Source organism: Acytostelium subglobosum, assembly GCF_000787575.1.
Source record: "Acytostelium subglobosum LB1 DNA, scaffold: scaffold15, whole genome shotgun sequence".
In the NCBI taxonomy this organism is placed as follows: Eukaryota; Evosea; class Eumycetozoa; order Acytosteliales; family Acytosteliaceae; genus Acytostelium; species Acytostelium subglobosum.
The window spans coordinates 603,712-621,993 of NW_012236518.1; the positions used below are offsets into that span (position 1 = coordinate 603,712).

Genomic DNA, 18,282 nt, shown 5'->3' on the forward strand with positions numbered 1-18,282 from the left:
CTAGTCACATTCTAATGTGATTGATGTATACTAGTTCAATTGAATAAATTATTTAAGATTCAAGAATATATATATCTGTCGCGACAGGACCATGGTCTCGTGTCGTAATGTTGGTTATATCATGTATTGTCGATTGTGTGTTTGATTGATTGTTCGATTGATTGATTGATTGTTAGTATGTAGTATCACATGTAGTTGATGAGTCCAAAGATCTTAGTCAAAGAGTCCATCCATCAAAGAGGTAGAGGGTAGACACCTGTTCATGAACGAGTCAGTATGTTTGGAATGGTTACTGGCTTGTGAAGCCATTACTTACACTTGTGGAACGGCAAGAGCATCAACGATAGCAAGAGCTTGTGGTGCGAGACAGGCAACAAGCTCCATGATCTTGAAAGGTAGTTGATTGGCAACGGCTGGTGTTATCAAGTTGTTGGTTGCGAACCATCCGAGGTCTTGCTCCAATCTCTCCAGTGTGTCGAATAGGGTGATCTGAGCCATGGGTGCGGGGGCGCCAGCCTTGACATCCCTGATGGCATTCTCCAGGATGGTCAGATCGGTGTAGGCCGCTGCCGCTTGCATGGCCCATGGTGCCGCCTTGGAGAATGCATCATAGGAATTGCCTCCAATCTTCTTGATCGTGTCCTTGAGGAATTGAACCTGGTACTTGACACGTGTTGTGAACAAAGCATGCAGCTTGTTGAGATCGGACAATTCATTGACTGAGGTGATCGCTGTCTCTGGTACATTGGCCAACTTGTGCTTGCCAGACAGCAAGAACTTGGCGACCTGGATCATCAAGACTGTGTTGTCGCCCTCGTATGTGACCATGATATCGCAGTCGCTCTGTGTTGTGTATGAGTGAGTAAGTAATCCGCCTTGGGTTGTCGTGTGCCCATCATGAGCTTGCTCCTACCTTGAACGCTGCGATTCTATTCTGTGACCTGAAGCCTTGTCCTCCACATGACTCTCTACAGATCTGGAATGTCTTCAATGCTCTGATTGATGATTGTTGTGAGTGAGTGATGCTGGAACTGTCCATTCATTCAAAGTTGTACTTACTGCCATGTGAACACAGCCTTTAGTCCTGAGCAATGAGCATGTGCGCTCTATATAGTGATGGAATGAATGAAGGAAGTTAGTACCAATGTAAGGTGTGTGCTGTGCGAACTAGAATGAACATACAATGCCCAAGTGTCCTCCATCCATACGACGGGCGAGGTAGTGTAGGTATGAATCCATCAGGATTGTCCTGGCCAGTGGAGTCAAAAGTCTACGTTGATGTGCTGGTAAAGTGAAGAGTGGTTGCTCATCAGCACCCTCAGGTCCAAACTGCTTGCGCTCATGAGCATAACGGATGGCAATAGTCAAACATGTCTTTGATGCTCCAGATGCTGCCTTGGACATGTAGTGCTATTGGAGGGGGTGGGTGTAAGTGATTGAGTGATTGAGGTGATGGAGTGTTCAGTCGAATGAATGATGTACTTACACGTCCAGCAATGAACACTCCCATAGTGGCACCAAAGTTCTGCAATGGGTTCTTGAACTGTGACTTGTATTGGCCGTCTTCGGTGACGTCTGAGAACTTGTTGAGCAGGTTGATCCTGGGGATGGCCACGTGATCAAAGTGGATCTGTCCATTGTCAATGCCATTGAGACCAAGCTTGTGACCACAATCGCGAAGTGTGACGCCAGGCATTGAGCGACCAAAGCTGTCTCTGATTGGCACGACGAGTGCGTGGATGCCATGGTCCTTGCCCGCGACGATCAGACGCGCAAAGACGGTGGCGTTGCGTGCGTGCTGGGCGGCCGCACCAATCCAGAACTTCTGGCTAGTTGGCGTTGGCGAGTTGATAATGAACTGCTGAGTCTTGGCGCAGTAGGTGGCAGTGGTTTCCAATCCACGAACGTTACTTCCATGTCCAATCTCTGTCATTGCGAAACAACCAATCTCGAGATTGGCCGCTGCGTGTGTGAAGTGAGCATGACGCTCGCTGCCCAACAGCAACAACGTGCCTCCATAAAGCACGTAGTGCACTGCGAGCAAAGTATATATGTTGTTGTTGAACTGGGCCAAGAGTCCAGCGAAGGCACACATCTTGTCGATGTTGTCTAAGTGAGGGGAGGGTGGTGGTTGTTTGTTAGCCCTGGTCACATGTCATCGCTCGATCACTCGATTAATCCAATCACATACCTCTAACATCAAAGAAGTTGGCAAATCCTGCATCGGCCACTGTTTTGAGCTGCTCCAACACAAGTGCTCTGTAGTCTTTCATGTTGAGATTGTAGCTTGGTACTTTGAAGATTGGCGAAGTCTCCATGAAGGCTCTGACCTTGTTGCGATACTCATTGTGTTGAGGAGTATCAAAGAATTGCTTCAAAGCTTTAACATCAACCTTTGGCACATTGCTCTCCACTGTCAATGGTGCAGCGGCAACGGTGGCAGCAGCAGTATCATTATTATTCAATATCAAATGACTGGCAATCTGTTATCATCATCATCATTGATGTTTAGTTAGTCCATATCCATTCATCTATCCATCCATCAATCAATGGATAACCTTTATCCTCGGGCTACACCTACATTCTCCAGTCTAGTATTTGCAGAGTCCATCATTAAAGTAGTACTTTACTTATGTATATGTATATGTATAATGTTCGTATCACTATTGATTGATTGAATTACAATGATGATGAAGATGATGTTTGGTTGGGCCCGTTAAGAGTGAAAGAGGATGAGGATGGAGGAGTGAGATTGTCTTGTCTTGTTGCTTGGACTCGTTAAACACACACACATGCACTGGTCATATTACTTTGTGTGTTTCAGATTTAATAAGAGTTTGTCATTAATTACCCGATTTGGGCAATCTTATCAACCTCCTTTTTCTTTTTAGTTCAAACACAAGTCTAGACTAACCGCAGTAACTCATTTGCTTATCATCCTACCCTTCATTTGTGATCTCCCTTGGCGATGTACAACAGTATTAACAACAATAATAACTCATTCATTGTTGTAGAAGTCTTTAGTACATCCAAGTATGTATCTTACAGTTAGTAAGAGAGATTAAGTGAGTTCGCTTTAGAAAGAGAGATATTTTCTATCTTCAAAGTTAACTTGAATAGGCTTAGTTTGGTTACAATAATAGTTGAATGAAGTTGTTGATTGATGGTGTCAGTCAAAATGGGTTACACTTGTCAACGCAATAGTTTGAAAAACAAATAAAAAGGAAGGCAAAGATGAAGAGAATGGATTGGAAGAAGGGTGGATGGACAGACTCAGGGGGTGCTGGCTGTGGACCTATTGATTGATTGATAGTTTGATAGAATAGAATGAAAGTGATAAATGGGGAGGGGACCAGTATCGGGCCATCCATACTTATGATATCATAGACGTCAAACATCCCCACACACTGACTGTCCAACCGTCCGTCAAGGATGGACATCCGCTCCACCTTACTGTCTGTTCAATCAATCACTCTAATCTATCTCTGGATATATCATTGTAAAGATACACATAATAACAACAAGAATGTTTAGAACATCTACTTTAATTGCTGTTATTGCAATTTGTTTGGCAGTCATTGCCAATGTCAATGCTGCACCACCAGCATGCGCCTCCTCTATTGGTGGTTCGCAATTCACCCTCCAGCCAGACTACTGTGCATGGGTAAGATAGTCTACCTTGGTCAGTCTCATCAATCACAAACTCAACACTAACTTACATCATTTATAGTACTATATCCAAGGTTTGAGCACACCTAGACAAGTCTACGTTGCTTCCAACAACGACGTTTTGGTTGCTGAGGCCGGAAAGATCAGCGTCCTCTTTGACCTAGATAACAATGGTGTCATTAATGCCACATCCGAGAAGGCTACTCTTGGTATGTGTTTGATTGATTGATGAGTGTTGGAATGGTTCCAGACCCTAACCCCTCATCCCCACATAGCAACCCAATCTGGACTCAACCATGCTGTGACAGTCAATGGAGGATACATTTATGCTTCAAGCAGCACAACAGTCTACAGATGGCCATACACTGCTGGAAACAGGACTAACTTGGGTACTGGAGAGGTTGTGATCACTGGTATTCCAGGCCCTGGACACAAGACCCGCACCCTCGAGTTTGACGCCAGTGGAGCATTGTTTGTCAGTGTTGGCAGTGGTGCCAACCTCGATCCCGACTCATCGCGTGCTCGTGTCGTCAAATGTGACCTGAACCTATCGGCCATCCCATCCAACGGCTACAGCTACACACTGTGCACAGTCTGGGCCGATGGCACCAGAAATGAGGTCGGACTCCGCCACGACCCATCTGGACGTCTCTGGGGTGTTGAGAATGGAATGGACGATCTCTCGCGTCCTGATCTCGACACTGACGCTCACATCAACAACCCATGTGAGGAGGTCAACATCTTTGCCAACGCTGGTGTATGTATCCAAAGTCCTTGGACTCACTCATACATTGATTGGAACTATTCCAACTCACTCACTCGTTCAATCAAACAACCAATCAATCATAGTTCTACGGATACCCATACTGTTTCAGTGAGGGATTCCTTTCCAACAGCACCCAAGGTGCTATGTCCCAATGGGGAGTCAAGGCTGCCAAGTGAGTACTAACATGGCCCATGGTGTTACCGACCGCTACTAACCATACCCGCCCTCTCCCATCAATCAATAATCTAACTTAGCGACACATGGTGCAAGAACACTGCCAATGTGATCAAGCCAGTTTACTGCATGCAATCACATACTGCACCACTTGATTTGAACTTCTGGAGCTCAACTACCTTCCAGCCACCCTACAACAAGGGTCTGTTTGTCGCTCAGCACGGATCATGGAACCGTCAGCCACCCTCTGGCTACCAGGTGGTCCACATCAAGTTGGACGACAGCGGAAACCCCATCAACGGCTCGCTCACCAAGTTCATCGGTGGTAACACTGGCAGCTCAAGTGTTGGCGGCTCATGGGGCTTCCGTCCAGTCGGTTTGGCCAAGTTGGGTGCCTGCGGTGAGGGTGTCTCTGAGTGTCTGTTGGTGTCCAGTGATGCCGACAACTCGATCATTGCTATCAGGTACTCGCCAGGCGGTGGTTCAACAACCATCACACCATCGACCACCTCGTCAACGTCGTCCACTTCTTCCACATCGTCCACATCGTCCACATCGTCCACATCCACCACTGGTAAGCCAACTACCTCGTCCACATCCACCTCCACCACTGGACAACCAACAACAACATCCACAACCACCGCTCAGCCAACCACTACCACCACCACTACCACCGCTCAGCCAACAACTACCACCTCCGCTCAGCCAACTACAACTACCGCTCAGCCAACAACTACCACCACCTTGTCCACAACAACAGGAAAGCCCTCATCGGCCACAATGATCATTCCAACAAGTGTGTATCACCATTATCATTCATCATCATTGTTGCGAACAACCTCATTACAAACCAACAACAACTTGATACTAACATCATCATCATCATCATCCAACTACTTTAGTCTTCTCTGTCATCCTAGCTGTGATTGTTGCCGTGATGTTAATCTAAACATCATACTGTATCATTGTTGTTGTTGTCATGACCAGGTCAGTCCTACTAGACCATCCATAACAACATTCATCCAATTGAATCATCATCATCATCAATACATTATTATCAATTATTTATTAATAATACTTCTTCTTTCTACTTCTCTATCTATCTCTCTTACTCTTGTCTGAACTTGAATGAATGTTGAGTATCTGATTCTCACACCAACAATGTTGAGTTGGCTCTGTTTTGCAAACAATTCTGTGAATCGAAGAGATCTGGTCTTAGACCTTCAGGTGTCAACCCCTCAACAGCACATTACTTGTCTATCAAAACAGACCATATCTTCATTATTCTTATTACTTATTACAACATACACATAACACATAACATACATATACATATACATATACAATGGTATATATGATCATTGATTGATTGTTAACATCTGAACACTCACTAACTCACTCACTCAATCAATCAATCATAGGCTTCACCAGACGATAAATCACTCGCTTTGAAGGCAAAGACAGATTTGGTCAGGAGGACATTCAACTATCCAGATACAGAGGTTGTTATACAGGATTATGCTTGTTCATTGAAGAGAATGATTCTGATACCAGGTCGTATTTATATTACAACAAACTATGTATCATTCATGCCAGTGATTGGTGAATCAATCGAATCAGTGTCCTTTAGAAAGGTCAACGACATCAAGAAAGACAGTACCATCTTCCTCAGTACAGCCATCACCTTTGAAACCACAGGACAGAATGTAAGTGGATGTCAGTCACATGACCAAGTGAGCTCGCTCACTCACTCGCTCGCTCATTCATTCATTCGAACAGATATCATTTGGATCGTTCATGCATAGAGATGAGGCATTCAACTTGATATATCACTTTTGGAAGTTCCCGCCTATAATCTATGAATCAAACTCGGTCGACGACGAACATATGAGACAGTTCAACAAACAGATTAGTGGTAGCGGAGGCAACAACAGCAGCGGCAGTGGATTGTTTACGACGAGCAGCAGAAGCAGTGGAAGCTTTGGCAACTCTAGTCAGGGTAGCGGTGGCTATAACAACTCGCCTGGTTCAGGCACCACTTCCGGAAGTGGACAATACTATGGCGGTGGCGGCGGCAACAGGGTGTCTGGCGGCAGCAATAATGGAGGTGTACAACAACAAACACAATACACCAAGGTTGATACAGAGAGCACTAGACAGGCATTGAGAATCGCATTGGAGACTCGCGAGACTGGTATTTCGACCATGCACGAGATGTCCCATCAAGCAGAAATGATCGATCAGATCGAGTACAACGTGGAGAATATACATGGCAATCTTGACAAGTCTGAACGATTGCTCAAAGGCATCGAGTCATTTGGTGGCGCAATATCCAATGCCATGTCCAAAGAGAAGGTGCCCGATAGACAGCCATACCAATCAGTGGATCGATCAGTAAGTTGTTCATTCATTCATTCATTCACGTGAGTGCATACTTCAGTGACTAACTCGCGCGTACAGTTAAAGGTCAGACCAAGAGATGAGCCATCAGTGGAGATCGATATACTTGAGAAGTTACCGAATGATTATGGTATGTTTAATCAATCAATCATGTCCACTCCACGAACTAACACCAATCACAATCACTAGTACAACCTGCATTCATTCAGATATCCAACGACAAGTTTGTAATATTAGATAGCAATAGAAAGCCAACACCAACAGGAATGTATGCCTATGATCAGGTAGAGTTCTTGGTCGTACGTGCCAGACACTTCCACTTGGATATCAGGTTCTTGGACAAGTCGAGATTCAGATTTGCATCATCCTACATCCAGAACATCATCACAGAGATTGTACTGCGTGCCAATGGCAAGGTGGGACGCTCACCCAAGGTCATCTTTGAGCCAGGCGTCACACCCTTTGCCTACGGCGACCCTACCATCCGATTCGTACCGAGCGGAGGCAGCAGACAACAGCCACTCTTTGGTCGACCATCTCATTTGGGCGTGTCCAACTTTGCCAAGAATGCACCGGACGAAGTGAGGAACGCATTGATCGAGCAAGACAAGGACCTAGACGAGATCAGTGCACTACTAGGTGACATACATGGCATTGCCAAGACAATTGGATATGAGGCCGATCGTCAATCAGAGCAACTTGATCGTGTCACAACAAGAGTGGACTATGCCAACGACAGACTAAAGAGCAACAATCAACGAATACAAAAGATGCTATAATCATTCATCATTCATCATCAGATCTGATGAAGTACTTGGCGCGCATCAACAACAAGCGAGTGAATGAGTGAGCAAGTAAGCTACGCTCAGTCATTCCTCAGCCTGCCAGTCAATAAACATACATAATACTTACTCGCCTTGACTACCCATCACCACATTGTTCGTTCATGTAAACACAATGAGAGATACAAGTAAGTCTAGTTCTGTACATGTTGGGACCTCCGAGAAGATCACTTTGGTGTCTTATTCCCAAAGAGAGAATAAGGGATATGATCACAGGGGTTATAGAGTCCCGCTCGTATTACCCTTTATCAATTCATTTCATCGTCTGTCAGGTAAGACACCCGAGTAATGGTTACAAACCATGTCCTTTGGACTGGATATGACTTGATTTTGATTGAATGTCACCTGACAAAAAAGTGATCAGATCAAGCGAGCGCACTACCCCCACACCCATTCCCACCCCCACAATCACTTCCAAATCAGGTAAAGACAAAAGTATAAATAGACCAAGTCCATGGACTTTATTAAATCATTCCAATTATCTCTTAATAATTACAATCATCTAAACAAACAAATAACATTATAACAATGAAGTCATTCCAAATTATTGCCGCCTTGATGCTGGTCACCGTGACCATGGCCTACGCCAGAAACGCCTACTTTGTCTTCACCGATAACACCGACGAGTTCACCATCAAGCTCACCAACCCAACTCTCATCCAGCATGCTCGTGACCTTATTGCCAACCGTACCCAAGAGAGCCGTGGAATCATGGGCAAGATCGTCCGTGGTGACACCTGGTACAACTGGGAGTGGTCTTACTACCTCGACCCAACCACCATCTCCTTCTTCGACATGGCCACTGAGGTCTGTGATGCTTCCATCTCCTACGTCGAGAACCACCTCAACGAGGTTGGCGGTGCTCTCCTCCCAGGCAACAGATGGTGCCCATGGCAGTCACACGTTGTTCGCGAGATCTAAATGGTCAAGTGATCAATTCCAACTTCATTTGTCAACAGTCCACAAGTTGACCATCTTCCAATAAACCTTCACAAAGTATTAGCGAGGTAGTCCTCGTTATACAATTTAGCAGTTACCAATGCCCATTCCTTAACTCATTAAATCATTCAACCAATCAATATACGAAGATATTGTGTTCATTGTACAAGAGTGTTATACACTACATTATAGTTTATTGTTTACTGAGCACCTCCACGGAGACGGAGCACCAAATGAAGGGTTGACTCCTTCTGGATGTTGTAGTCCGAAAGGGTACGACCATCCTCAAGCTGCTTGCCAGCAAAGATGAGACGCTGTTGGTCGGGTGGGATTCCCTCCTTGTCCTGGATCTTAGTCTTGACGTTGTCGATGGTATCCGAACCCTCGACCTCCAATGTAATTGTCTTGCCAGTGAGTGTCTTTACAAAGATTTGCATTCCTCCACGCAGACGGAGCACCAAGTGAAGGGTGGACTCCTTTTGAATGTTATAGTCGGAGAGGGTACGACCATCCTCGAGTTGCTTTCCAGCAAAGATGAGACGCTGTTGGTCGGGTGGGATTCCCTCCTTATCTTGAATCTTGGTCTTTACATTGTCGATGGTATCTGATCCCTCAACCTCGAGGGTGATGGTCTTGCCAGTGAGTGTCTTGACAAAGATCTGCATGCCACCACGGAGTCTGAGGACGAGATGAAGGGTTGACTCCTTTTGAATGTTGTAGTCAGAGAGTGTGCGGCCGTCCTCCAACTGCTTGCCGGCGAAAATGAGACGCTGTTGGTCGGGTGGGATTCCCTCCTTGTCCTGGATCTTGGTCTTGACGTTGTCGATGGTGTCGGAGCCCTCAACCTCGAGGGTGATAGTCTTTCCAGTCAAGGTCTTGACAAAGATCTGCATACCTCCACGCAGACGGAGTACCAAGTGGAGAGTTGACTCCTTTTGAATGTTATAATCTGAGAGGGTGCGGCCATCCTCCAACTGCTTTCCAGCAAAGATCAAACGTTGCTGATCGGGTGGGATACCCTCCTTATCCTGAATCTTGGTCTTGACATTATCAATAGTGTCTGAACCCTCAACCTCCAGTGTGATTGTCTTTCCAGTCAGTGTCTTTACAAAGATTTGCATTATTTAACTGTTAATTATTATTATGCGAGTATATATATTAGATAATTAATATTTGTTATTGTTGTTGTTGTTTGAATGATTTGATTTACATACCCTCGAGGGTATTAAATATGTTCTGTTTATTCTCAATTTGGAATGAAGTTGTCAGGGAATCATCATGAGTCAGAGACTGAGAAAACAATTCATGGAATGAGTGTTCCTGAATCAAATCAGATGAAATTTCATCGATATTTTGGAAAGAGATAGAATTACTATCTCTTGTCATAATAGAGGTCCTGTTTAACTTAAGTTACAATGTATTTACCTTCCAAAGAATGAAACTTAGTAATATTAACAATGAGGTTAATACAACGTTAACACTTAAGTGATTGATTGATGAACATATGTAGGTCACACACATATGTGATATTAAGGACCACAACCCCATCTCCAAAGACTCGTTTATTCATTCTTAACTTATCACTACACTACACACTTGGACCTAATTAGGATACATACAAACAAAGAATGAGTTCAGATCAATTCCCTTTCAATCATTATCTACACAGTGGTTATGCTCATCCAATCACTAGATCATGGCAAGGTGACTCCACCATACTCAAGTCGCAACTCATCTATCCAATCTTTGTTACAGATCAATCAAACACAAAGAATGAGATAAAACGTATGATCAAGATGAACTTGATTGAACTTGATCATTCAAGTATACTCACTCATTCAATCACTCACTCAATCACACACTCGACTTGATTCAATCACATTGTAGCCCTGCCTGGTAACTACCAACTCTCAGCTGATCAGGTGTTGGTTGACTTCTTGACACCACTGGTACAGAAGGGATTGAGGACTATTATATTGTTTGGAGTGTTGCTTAATAATGAATCAAAGGATCTTACTGGCTCAGCTGCATCAAATGACACTGCCTCACCAGTGATCAAGTCACTCAAACTCATTAGACAAAACTTCCCTCAGTTGTGCATCGCTTGTGACGTATGTCTTTGCGCATACACCTCGCACGGACACTGTGGCATCACCCACGACGATGGATCAATCAACAACGCCGAGAGCATCAAGCGTTTGGCCGAGGTGTCACTCTCGTTCGCACAGGCTGGCGCACACATTATCGCACCATCAGACATGATGGACTGCCGCATCGGTGCCATCAAGAAGGCACTGTTCGACGGAGGATTCGGCTCAAAGGTGGCCGTCATGTCCTACGCCTCCAAGTTCGCATCGTCCTTCTACGGCCCATTCCGTGATGCCGCCAGCTCTGGCGCCAAGTACGGTGACCGTGCATGCTACCAACTGCCACCAGCTTCGCGCTCCCTGGCCCTGCGCGCAGCATTGCGCGACGCAGAGGAGGGCGCAGACTTTGTGATGGTCAAGCCGGCCGGACCCTACATGGACATCATTCGCGAGGTCAAGAACAATGTCAACCTTCCCATGTGTTGCTATCAAGTCAGTGGCGAGTACGCCATGATCTACCACGCTTCTGCCGCTGGTGCCATGGATCTCAAAACATCAGTTCTAGAGTCATTGCTCTGTCTCAAGCGTGCAGGCTGTGATATCTTCATCACATACTTTACTCCACAACTGTTGGAATGGTTGCCACTGTGATCGATCGATCAATCATCCTCATTCAATCAATCAATCTTGAAATGAATAGTCACTGACTGCTAACTAACTAATGTTAAATTTAATCTTACAATGTGTCTGATGTTGACGCCGCTGCTGGCACTACCACGATTGGAACGGGAGTAGCGGAGGCCTGATCAGTAGTAGGAGATACCTTTGGGAACCAATGCTCTTCAATCCAATTGAAGGTTGGTTGGAGATCGACTTCATTCGCCAATGTAGCCAACTCACTGACCAACTTGGGATCGTCCATCGAGGTGTGTACACCTAGCAATGGGTTGATACGATGGTATCGCTCGCCTAGTATGTTGTCGCATAGCTGCGCCAAAAAGTCCACCTGCGAGCCCATGAACAGGTTGCCCAGCTTGGGTGCCCAGTTGAGCAGACCATAGTCATAGTCTGGGCCACCCTCCATGTAGTGTGGCGACAGACCGGTGCCAAGCGACAGACAGATGATCTTGTTGGCTGGGATGTTGTCGTTCTTGGGACTCATCGCCAGACTCATCGCCGCCATACCAGGGTTGTTGCAAAAGACGCCACCGTCAATGAATCCTTGGTACGAGGGGAAGAAGGTGGGCGCCGCACCCGATCGCAACAGGGCGTCGCTCACCACCTCCTGCGTGAGCCAGTCGTCACACTTGCCAATGTTGTGGAAGACGGCGGGCATCCATCGTCTGTCCTTGGGTGCATACGGCTCGGCCTGTGGCGGGTAGTGGCTGTCTAGCTGGAAGGCGGGCACGACCAGCTTACGCGGGAACTCGTAGAATCGCTTGTCCTGGAAAAAGACGTAACAGGACGCTCGCAAAAGGCGATTGAAGTACTTGGAGTTGTTCATGTTGAAGCCGGCCCTCTTCTTGCCAAACACTGGCAGCGCCGTTAGCTCGAGCACACGACGCGTACCCTTTGGTGGATACTGGGCGGCCAGGCCGGCAGCCACAATCGAGCCGGCGCTGGTGCCTGTGAATACGTCGACATAGTCGAGGAATGTGGGGAATCGCTTGGTGATACGCTCGATCAGCACGCACACCATCACTGAACGCAGTCCACCTCCGTCCAGCGACATGATCCTGTAGAAGCCATCGTTGGATCGAGGCCTGTTGCGGTATTCCGATGGCTTGACGTCGGGTGGGAGTGGGGCAGGTGCAAACTCATCGAGCAGGCTCTTGACCGTCTCGAGAACCTTCTTCTCATCGGGCTCCAAGTCGTCGATGAGCTCACGAGGTATAAACACTGTCTGCTTTGGTGAGGTTGGGCTGGGTGGTACATAGTTGGTCACTGTTGCCCTTCGTCCACCAGGCATCTTGTGCTCGGACACCAATGGTCTAAGTGTCACAGTAGTCTCTGTTATGATTGATTGATAGAGTTAGTGAGTGAGTGAATTGATCATGTTGTCAGGCCTGACAACATACCCTTCTTCTTCTTGATCACCTGCTCGATGTCTGTGCACCACTTCTTGGCGCTTGCCTCGTCCTCGCAACGGAACTTGAGCAACTTGATCTTCTTATCACCGCGCTCAACCTCGGAGAATGGGTTGATGACAAAGACGTACTTGCCCTCCTCTATCACGGGCTTAGTGAGTGTATACCAGTAGTTCAGTGTGATCCTGTTCTCCTTGACACCAGTGTCACTCTTTTCCTTGTCACCACCGCGTGGCGAATGGGGCATGGCGGGCTTGTCCTCCCACCAGCCGTTGAAGTACTCCAGGTGATTGCCACGCAGCACATACCAATGCTTCTTCCAGGAGGAGCGAGATGACGCGCGCTCCATCCAGCCCTCCATGACCTTCTCCGTCTGCTGCTGTGCCAGCTGTGTTTGGATGTCCTCGAGCGCGTCGGCGAGGTGTGGGGTACGCGGGGTAGTCGAGCCCTCCGACGTCTCCTTGGTAGCGGGCAGGTCGAGAGTGTCGATAGTGAGGCCGGGCATCGACCTGATCTTTGGCACACCCTGGTCGACCTTCTTCTTCCTGAAGAAGTTGAAGATGGACAGGTCAGAGGCGGACGAGGGCGACGAGGAGAGTGGCGGTGAGCTAGAGTTGAACGATGTCGCATTGACAATGGGCGACGACTTTGTTGTGATGGGCGACGAGGACAGCGGGTAGGGCGGGGTGTTGCCGCCAGAGTGTTGTTCACTCGCGGCGTACTGCTCCATGAGAGGCGCAGAGCCTGAGAAGCGGTTCCTGCCCACGCCGACCACTTGATACTGATGATGATGAGGATGATGTCCAGGCGATCCGGGCATAGGCATGCCTAATGACGAGCGCTTTGATGACGTGGGCGACACCTTCTTGTCGGGCGCACTGGGCCTCTCCATGCCACCACTGAGCTTGAACTTTGACTTGTCCGACGCATCATTCAGCTTCATCTGTGATAGCGAACGACCCAATTCCTGGCCTCCCTCATCGTCCATCGCGATCATAAAAGATGACCAATCACCAACCTGACCATTCTTGTTCAAGTTGATTGCTCCATCATCCTCTTCGCCTCCTTCATATATATTCAACCAAGACGACTCTGACATTGTATTGTTTGTTTGTTTGTTGTTGTGATGTATTGTAGTTGTTGTTGTATGAATAGTAGTACAAGTTATTGATTGAGTGATTGAGTGAGTCTTGAGGCCTTGTCGTCTGGTAAGTTGTTGTTGTCGCAGATGATGATGGTGTAGTGGTAATGTTACAATGTGTAATGTTGCTACACACAACTAGTGCAGTTGTATCTGTGCGTGTTGTCGTTGTCCTTATTGTTTGTTGTTGGGGAAGTGAAGGAATGATTGGTTTGGCTTGAGGTGTCACCGAAAGTGGGGAGAGAGGGCACACTCATGAATGAAAATTGATTGAGCTCCGTGCCCATTCGAATCAAAGTCAAACCTCCATCTAGGAATCCGATTGGACAAGACAAGGGTAAGGGCCTCATCAAATATCCAGGTTGCCCTGCTTACTTGCTCTCATAATAGGTTGATGAAAGTGCTGCACAGAGATCAAAGCAAAGTCACTTCGTTCACGATAAAATAATCGTTCATTGCAAGTTGTGGAGTATTCAATGATCTGATCATGGAAGTGTAGAGTGTGTAGTATTACTTAACACAAGTCGCACACCTACACTACTACTTACCCACTAACTACACTAAGATGTTGATCATTGGACGATTATGATCTGATGAGATGAAAAGTGATTGATCAAAGCAATGAAAGGGCACACATTCCCTTTGTGAGGTCAATCAGGGGTCAGAGAGATCAGATGTTCGCAATCCCCATTCCCATTCCTTTTCATTGTTATTGGGTACTGGTAAATGAATAAATAAATAAATAATAATAACACAAGAATGGAAATGACCTTAAAAGGAAACATTCAAGTGGTGCTGGTCAACCCAAACACAACTTCGTTCTCACCCATCCAAACACATAATCACAACTTTGAGAGATCGTGAGTTTGAGTGGTCTGTTGTGTTTGTTTGAGTGGGTTGTGGTTTGGTTCGTTCATCCATTCACTCAACCTCCCATGACAACAAACAAACAGACAGACATTCATTTATTCAAAGCAACTGTGTAGTTTTGCATTCATTCTCATTCAATTCAATTCATTCATATTGTCATCATCAACAATAACTAATCATTCATTCATTTATTCGTTCAAATAAGAATACATATTTATTAATCAAATAATAACCTAAACTACATGTAATATATATCTAAATAATCAATCAAACATATATATATATATTTAATAACAGACAATACACTTATATACATTATATATATTATATATATAACAATGTTATCACTTAGAGATTATTGTATATTATCAATTATAAGATTACTTAAAGAGAATAGATTGGATGTTATACTTAATAGTTCAACTGGTCAATTACCAGCAGAGATGGTGGATTACTTATTGACCATGCTCAAAAAGGTCGAGATGTATCCTATAAACAATCAACTGTTGGAGTACTTGTCGACGACATCGATCGAATCACTGGATCTGAGCAATGAGGAGTCGCTCGACTTGGATCGTTGGTGCACCTATCTTTCACAGCCCGAGAGCATCAGCTCGCAGTGGATGCCACTCAAACAGAGTCTCACACAGCTGGTCCTCTCCAAGCTGTCCAGTCTCGAAGATCACACACTCTCTGCCATTCTCGAACAGTTTCCATTCATCACCAACCTAAACGTATCACATTGCACACTTCTCAACGGATCATTCATCAAACGATTGTCATCGTCGTCGTCGTCATCGTCGTCCACATCTCATGTCGACAGACTTCAAACGCTGAACCTTCGCGGCTGTACATCACTGTCACCAGACAGCTACTCGTAAGTATCCACGCCAGACCATGATGATGATGTTATATCACTCACTCACTCGCTCATACATCATAACAAACATGTAACTACAAACAGATATATTAAACATTGTAACAACTTGGAGATATTGGTACTTAGCAAGACAAACATTGGAGACGATGATTTGCCTATGGTACTATCGACAATGGACAAGCTGATGTGCTTGAAGCTCAATCACTGCTACAACATCTCGAAACAAGGTGTAGCTGCCATTGCTCGACTGACCACTCTCGAACACCTCTACCTCAATCACTGTACATTACTTCAAACCGAGAACTCGCTGCAGGCGCTGCAGCACTCGACCACCATTCAGCACCTGGACATCTCCTTCTGCTTCATGGACGACCGCTCGGTGGGCAGCTCGCTGTTCACCATGCCCGCGCTGACCTCATTGTCGATCCAGCACAACTGCCTCTCGACCAGCTTCATCCACGACCTCTCACTGTCGCCTCTGCGACACCGTCTCGTGCACCTCGATCTGCGCGAGTCGCTCCACATCACGCCAGTCGTTGCGCTCCGACTGTACCCGGCAACGCAGCTCACCGAGCTGTTCATCTCGCCCAGCAGGCGATCCAAGCACAACACATCCGACACGTGCAAGATCGACCTGGACGCATTGTACAAGGCACACAATCAGATAAGGATCAACGACAATCAGATACAACTGAATCGCTCGAGCATTAGACAGTCGATCGTCGAGAAGCAGGAGCACTGTCCTTTGATCCTGCTCGGTGAGGACGAGAAGTTCCAGGCCAGCCTGGTCAAGACGGTTCTCGAACGCAGCAACTTTGACGTGAGGATCGCATGCGATGGCAAGTCGGCATTTGAGATGTTCTGCCAGACGCCCTACTTTGTGCTGGTCATGATGGACATCTTCATGCCGATCCTGGACGGCCTTAGCTCCATCCGCATGATCCGTCAGTTTGAAAAGTCAGTCAATCTCAAGCGCACGCCAATCATCATCTGCAGTGGCAACGACAAGACGTTGAACTCCAATGGACAGTCCAAAGGCGATGAGGGCTGCGATGCATTCCTGTCAAAGCCCCTGAAGAGGAACCTTGTAGACCTGATCATGAAGCTCACTACCACTCCGCCAACTTCACCGCCATCCTCTTCGTCGCGTCCATCATCAAGAGTGCCACAGATCACCTCTAGTTAGTTAGTGTAGAACTAAAATGAATGACATGTCGTGTATCGTCTTGTACATAAACAATATTCCTATTCCCGAAGTCCCTCTCCATCAGATGGCGACGGGACCTCCTCCACTCTCCATTTACTTTCTTCGCTTGACTGTTGTTGCAGTAGCCTGAGATGCTGAACTTGATGCAGCCGACGACTTGCTCTCATTCTCTGGCATCTTCTTGTTTTGTAGCTTGTAAAGCAATCGCTGCTCGACATTGTCCATCAGCCACTCGTGCTGGATCAACTCGAGGTTCTCGCGCTCCGATGTGTAGAGCTGATGTGTTGGTGTCTGCTGTGCCGGCAAGCCCTGCTCCACCTGTGATTGAAGCAGAGTCTCGTTGAGCTGCGGGCGCTCCTGCAGCAGAAGCGAGTTGATGCCCTCCAGACCGAACCAGCACAGGAAGTACCAACTCAGCGAGCTGACATACGAGACGTCCAGTGATGACAGCTCGATGCCGCTCTGCAGGAAACGCTTGAAACGGATTGTGAGCGGGAAGAATGGGATCTTGACGGCGACGAATCCAGAGAAGAAGTGATTGACCCATGTCATCAGACCAATCTGAGGTACTACATTGACCACATTACCCTTGAGCATATCAGTCATACCTGACTGATCCTTAAACACATTGCCAAGCATTCCCATTGGATTATTACCTGCGCCAGTGTCCTTTAATGCGAACAGTCCTGTCTCCTATTCATGTGTTGGTTCATTCGTTCATTCGTTAGTTCGTTAGCAATGTCCTGATGACCTGTCAAGTGATCAGTCAATCATTCAATCATACTTTGTTTGTAAAGTAAGCCTTCCTCATTAAGAATGAGTGTAATGGGATCATATTGTTACTCTGTGCCAATCTTCTTGATCTTAACAATGTCTGACTGCGATGATTCAATGATAGAGTGTGATTGAGTCATAATAAGTATGTCGCTCTCTATGTTATCTATGCTTTCCCATCACTCTACTACATACACCTCCATAACATTCTGCACGACCTGTTTCCTCTCTGACTGTTGCATCAGACCTGCTATATTACTCTTGAGTGCACTAACGATGAACAATACAAACAATATAGGTATTACTACCCAATTCCTAATAGGAGTGTCCAATACTATAGTCTCTTCTAACATCTCTTTAGTAAGTAATAATAATATATTATATATATGTATGTGTTCAAGAATGAATAAGATGAAGTGAAGTGAATTCAAAATGATGTTCAACAA

General features: G+C 46.1%; 9 protein-coding genes across 9 annotated transcripts; 5 read left to right on the forward strand and 4 right to left on the reverse strand.

Moving 5' to 3' along the window:
• Positions 1-213: 213 nt before the first annotated feature.
• On the reverse strand, positions 214-2,614 carry SAMD00019534_076190 (hypothetical protein; the record flags this gene model as incomplete). The annotated part of the gene is made up of 8 exons (XM_012897316.1): positions 214-256; positions 317-843; positions 914-995; positions 1,060-1,106; positions 1,183-1,410; positions 1,487-2,109; positions 2,192-2,483; positions 2,582-2,614. 8 exons carry the CDS (start codon positions 2,612-2,614, stop codon positions 214-216), a joined length of 1,875 nt encoding a protein of 624 aa, XP_012752770.1.
• Positions 2,615-3,526: 912 nt separating this feature from the next.
• SAMD00019534_076200 (hypothetical protein) lies at positions 3,527-5,558 on the forward strand (the record flags this gene model as incomplete). The annotated part of the gene is made up of 6 exons (XM_012897317.1): positions 3,527-3,664; positions 3,731-3,878; positions 3,945-4,426; positions 4,519-4,607; positions 4,690-5,405; positions 5,512-5,558. The coding sequence occupies 6 exons, from the start codon at positions 3,527-3,529 to the stop codon at positions 5,556-5,558; spliced, it is 1,620 nt and encodes a 539-aa protein (XP_012752771.1).
• Positions 5,559-5,954: 396 nt separating this feature from the next.
• SAMD00019534_076210 (hypothetical protein) lies at positions 5,955-7,785 on the forward strand (the record flags this gene model as incomplete). The annotated part of the gene is made up of 5 exons (XM_012897318.1): positions 5,955-5,957; positions 6,031-6,315; positions 6,389-7,003; positions 7,070-7,139; positions 7,199-7,785. Coding segments are annotated over 5 exons (1,560 nt in total), but the record flags the coding sequence as incomplete, so codon positions are not given.
• A 594-nt stretch (positions 7,786-8,379) lies between these two features.
• Positions 8,380-8,772, forward strand: SAMD00019534_076220 (hypothetical protein; the record flags this gene model as incomplete). Its single annotated transcript, XM_012897319.1, has 1 exon — positions 8,380-8,772. The coding sequence occupies one exon, from the start codon at positions 8,380-8,382 to the stop codon at positions 8,770-8,772; it is 393 nt and encodes a 130-aa protein (XP_012752773.1).
• Positions 8,773-8,990: 218 nt separating this feature from the next.
• On the reverse strand, positions 8,991-9,911 carry SAMD00019534_076230 (hypothetical protein; the record flags this gene model as incomplete). The annotated part of the gene is made up of 1 exon (XM_012897320.1): positions 8,991-9,911. One exon carries the CDS (start codon positions 9,909-9,911, stop codon positions 8,991-8,993), a length of 921 nt encoding a protein of 306 aa, XP_012752774.1.
• A 507-nt stretch (positions 9,912-10,418) lies between these two features.
• On the forward strand, positions 10,419-11,528 carry SAMD00019534_076240 (hypothetical protein; the record flags this gene model as incomplete). Its single annotated transcript, XM_012897321.1, has 2 exons — positions 10,419-10,575; positions 10,678-11,528. The coding sequence occupies 2 exons, from the start codon at positions 10,419-10,421 to the stop codon at positions 11,526-11,528; spliced, it is 1,008 nt and encodes a 335-aa protein (XP_012752775.1).
• Positions 11,529-11,613: 85 nt separating this feature from the next.
• On the reverse strand, positions 11,614-14,063 carry SAMD00019534_076250 (hypothetical protein; the record flags this gene model as incomplete). Its single annotated transcript, XM_012897322.1, has 2 exons — positions 11,614-12,887; positions 12,956-14,063. 2 exons carry the CDS (start codon positions 14,061-14,063, stop codon positions 11,614-11,616), a joined length of 2,382 nt encoding a protein of 793 aa, XP_012752776.1.
• A 1,376-nt stretch (positions 14,064-15,439) lies between these two features.
• On the forward strand, positions 15,440-17,041 carry SAMD00019534_076260 (hypothetical protein; the record flags this gene model as incomplete). The annotated part of the gene is made up of 2 exons (XM_012897323.1): positions 15,440-15,852; positions 15,940-17,041. 2 exons carry the CDS (start codon positions 15,440-15,442, stop codon positions 17,039-17,041), a joined length of 1,515 nt encoding a protein of 504 aa, XP_012752777.1.
• A 120-nt stretch (positions 17,042-17,161) lies between these two features.
• On the reverse strand, positions 17,162-18,195 carry SAMD00019534_076270 (hypothetical protein; the record flags this gene model as incomplete). Its single annotated transcript, XM_012897324.1, has 2 exons — positions 17,162-17,746; positions 18,022-18,195. Coding segments are annotated over 2 exons (759 nt in total), but the record flags the coding sequence as incomplete, so codon positions are not given.
• Between the last annotated feature and the right edge of the window lie 87 nt (positions 18,196-18,282).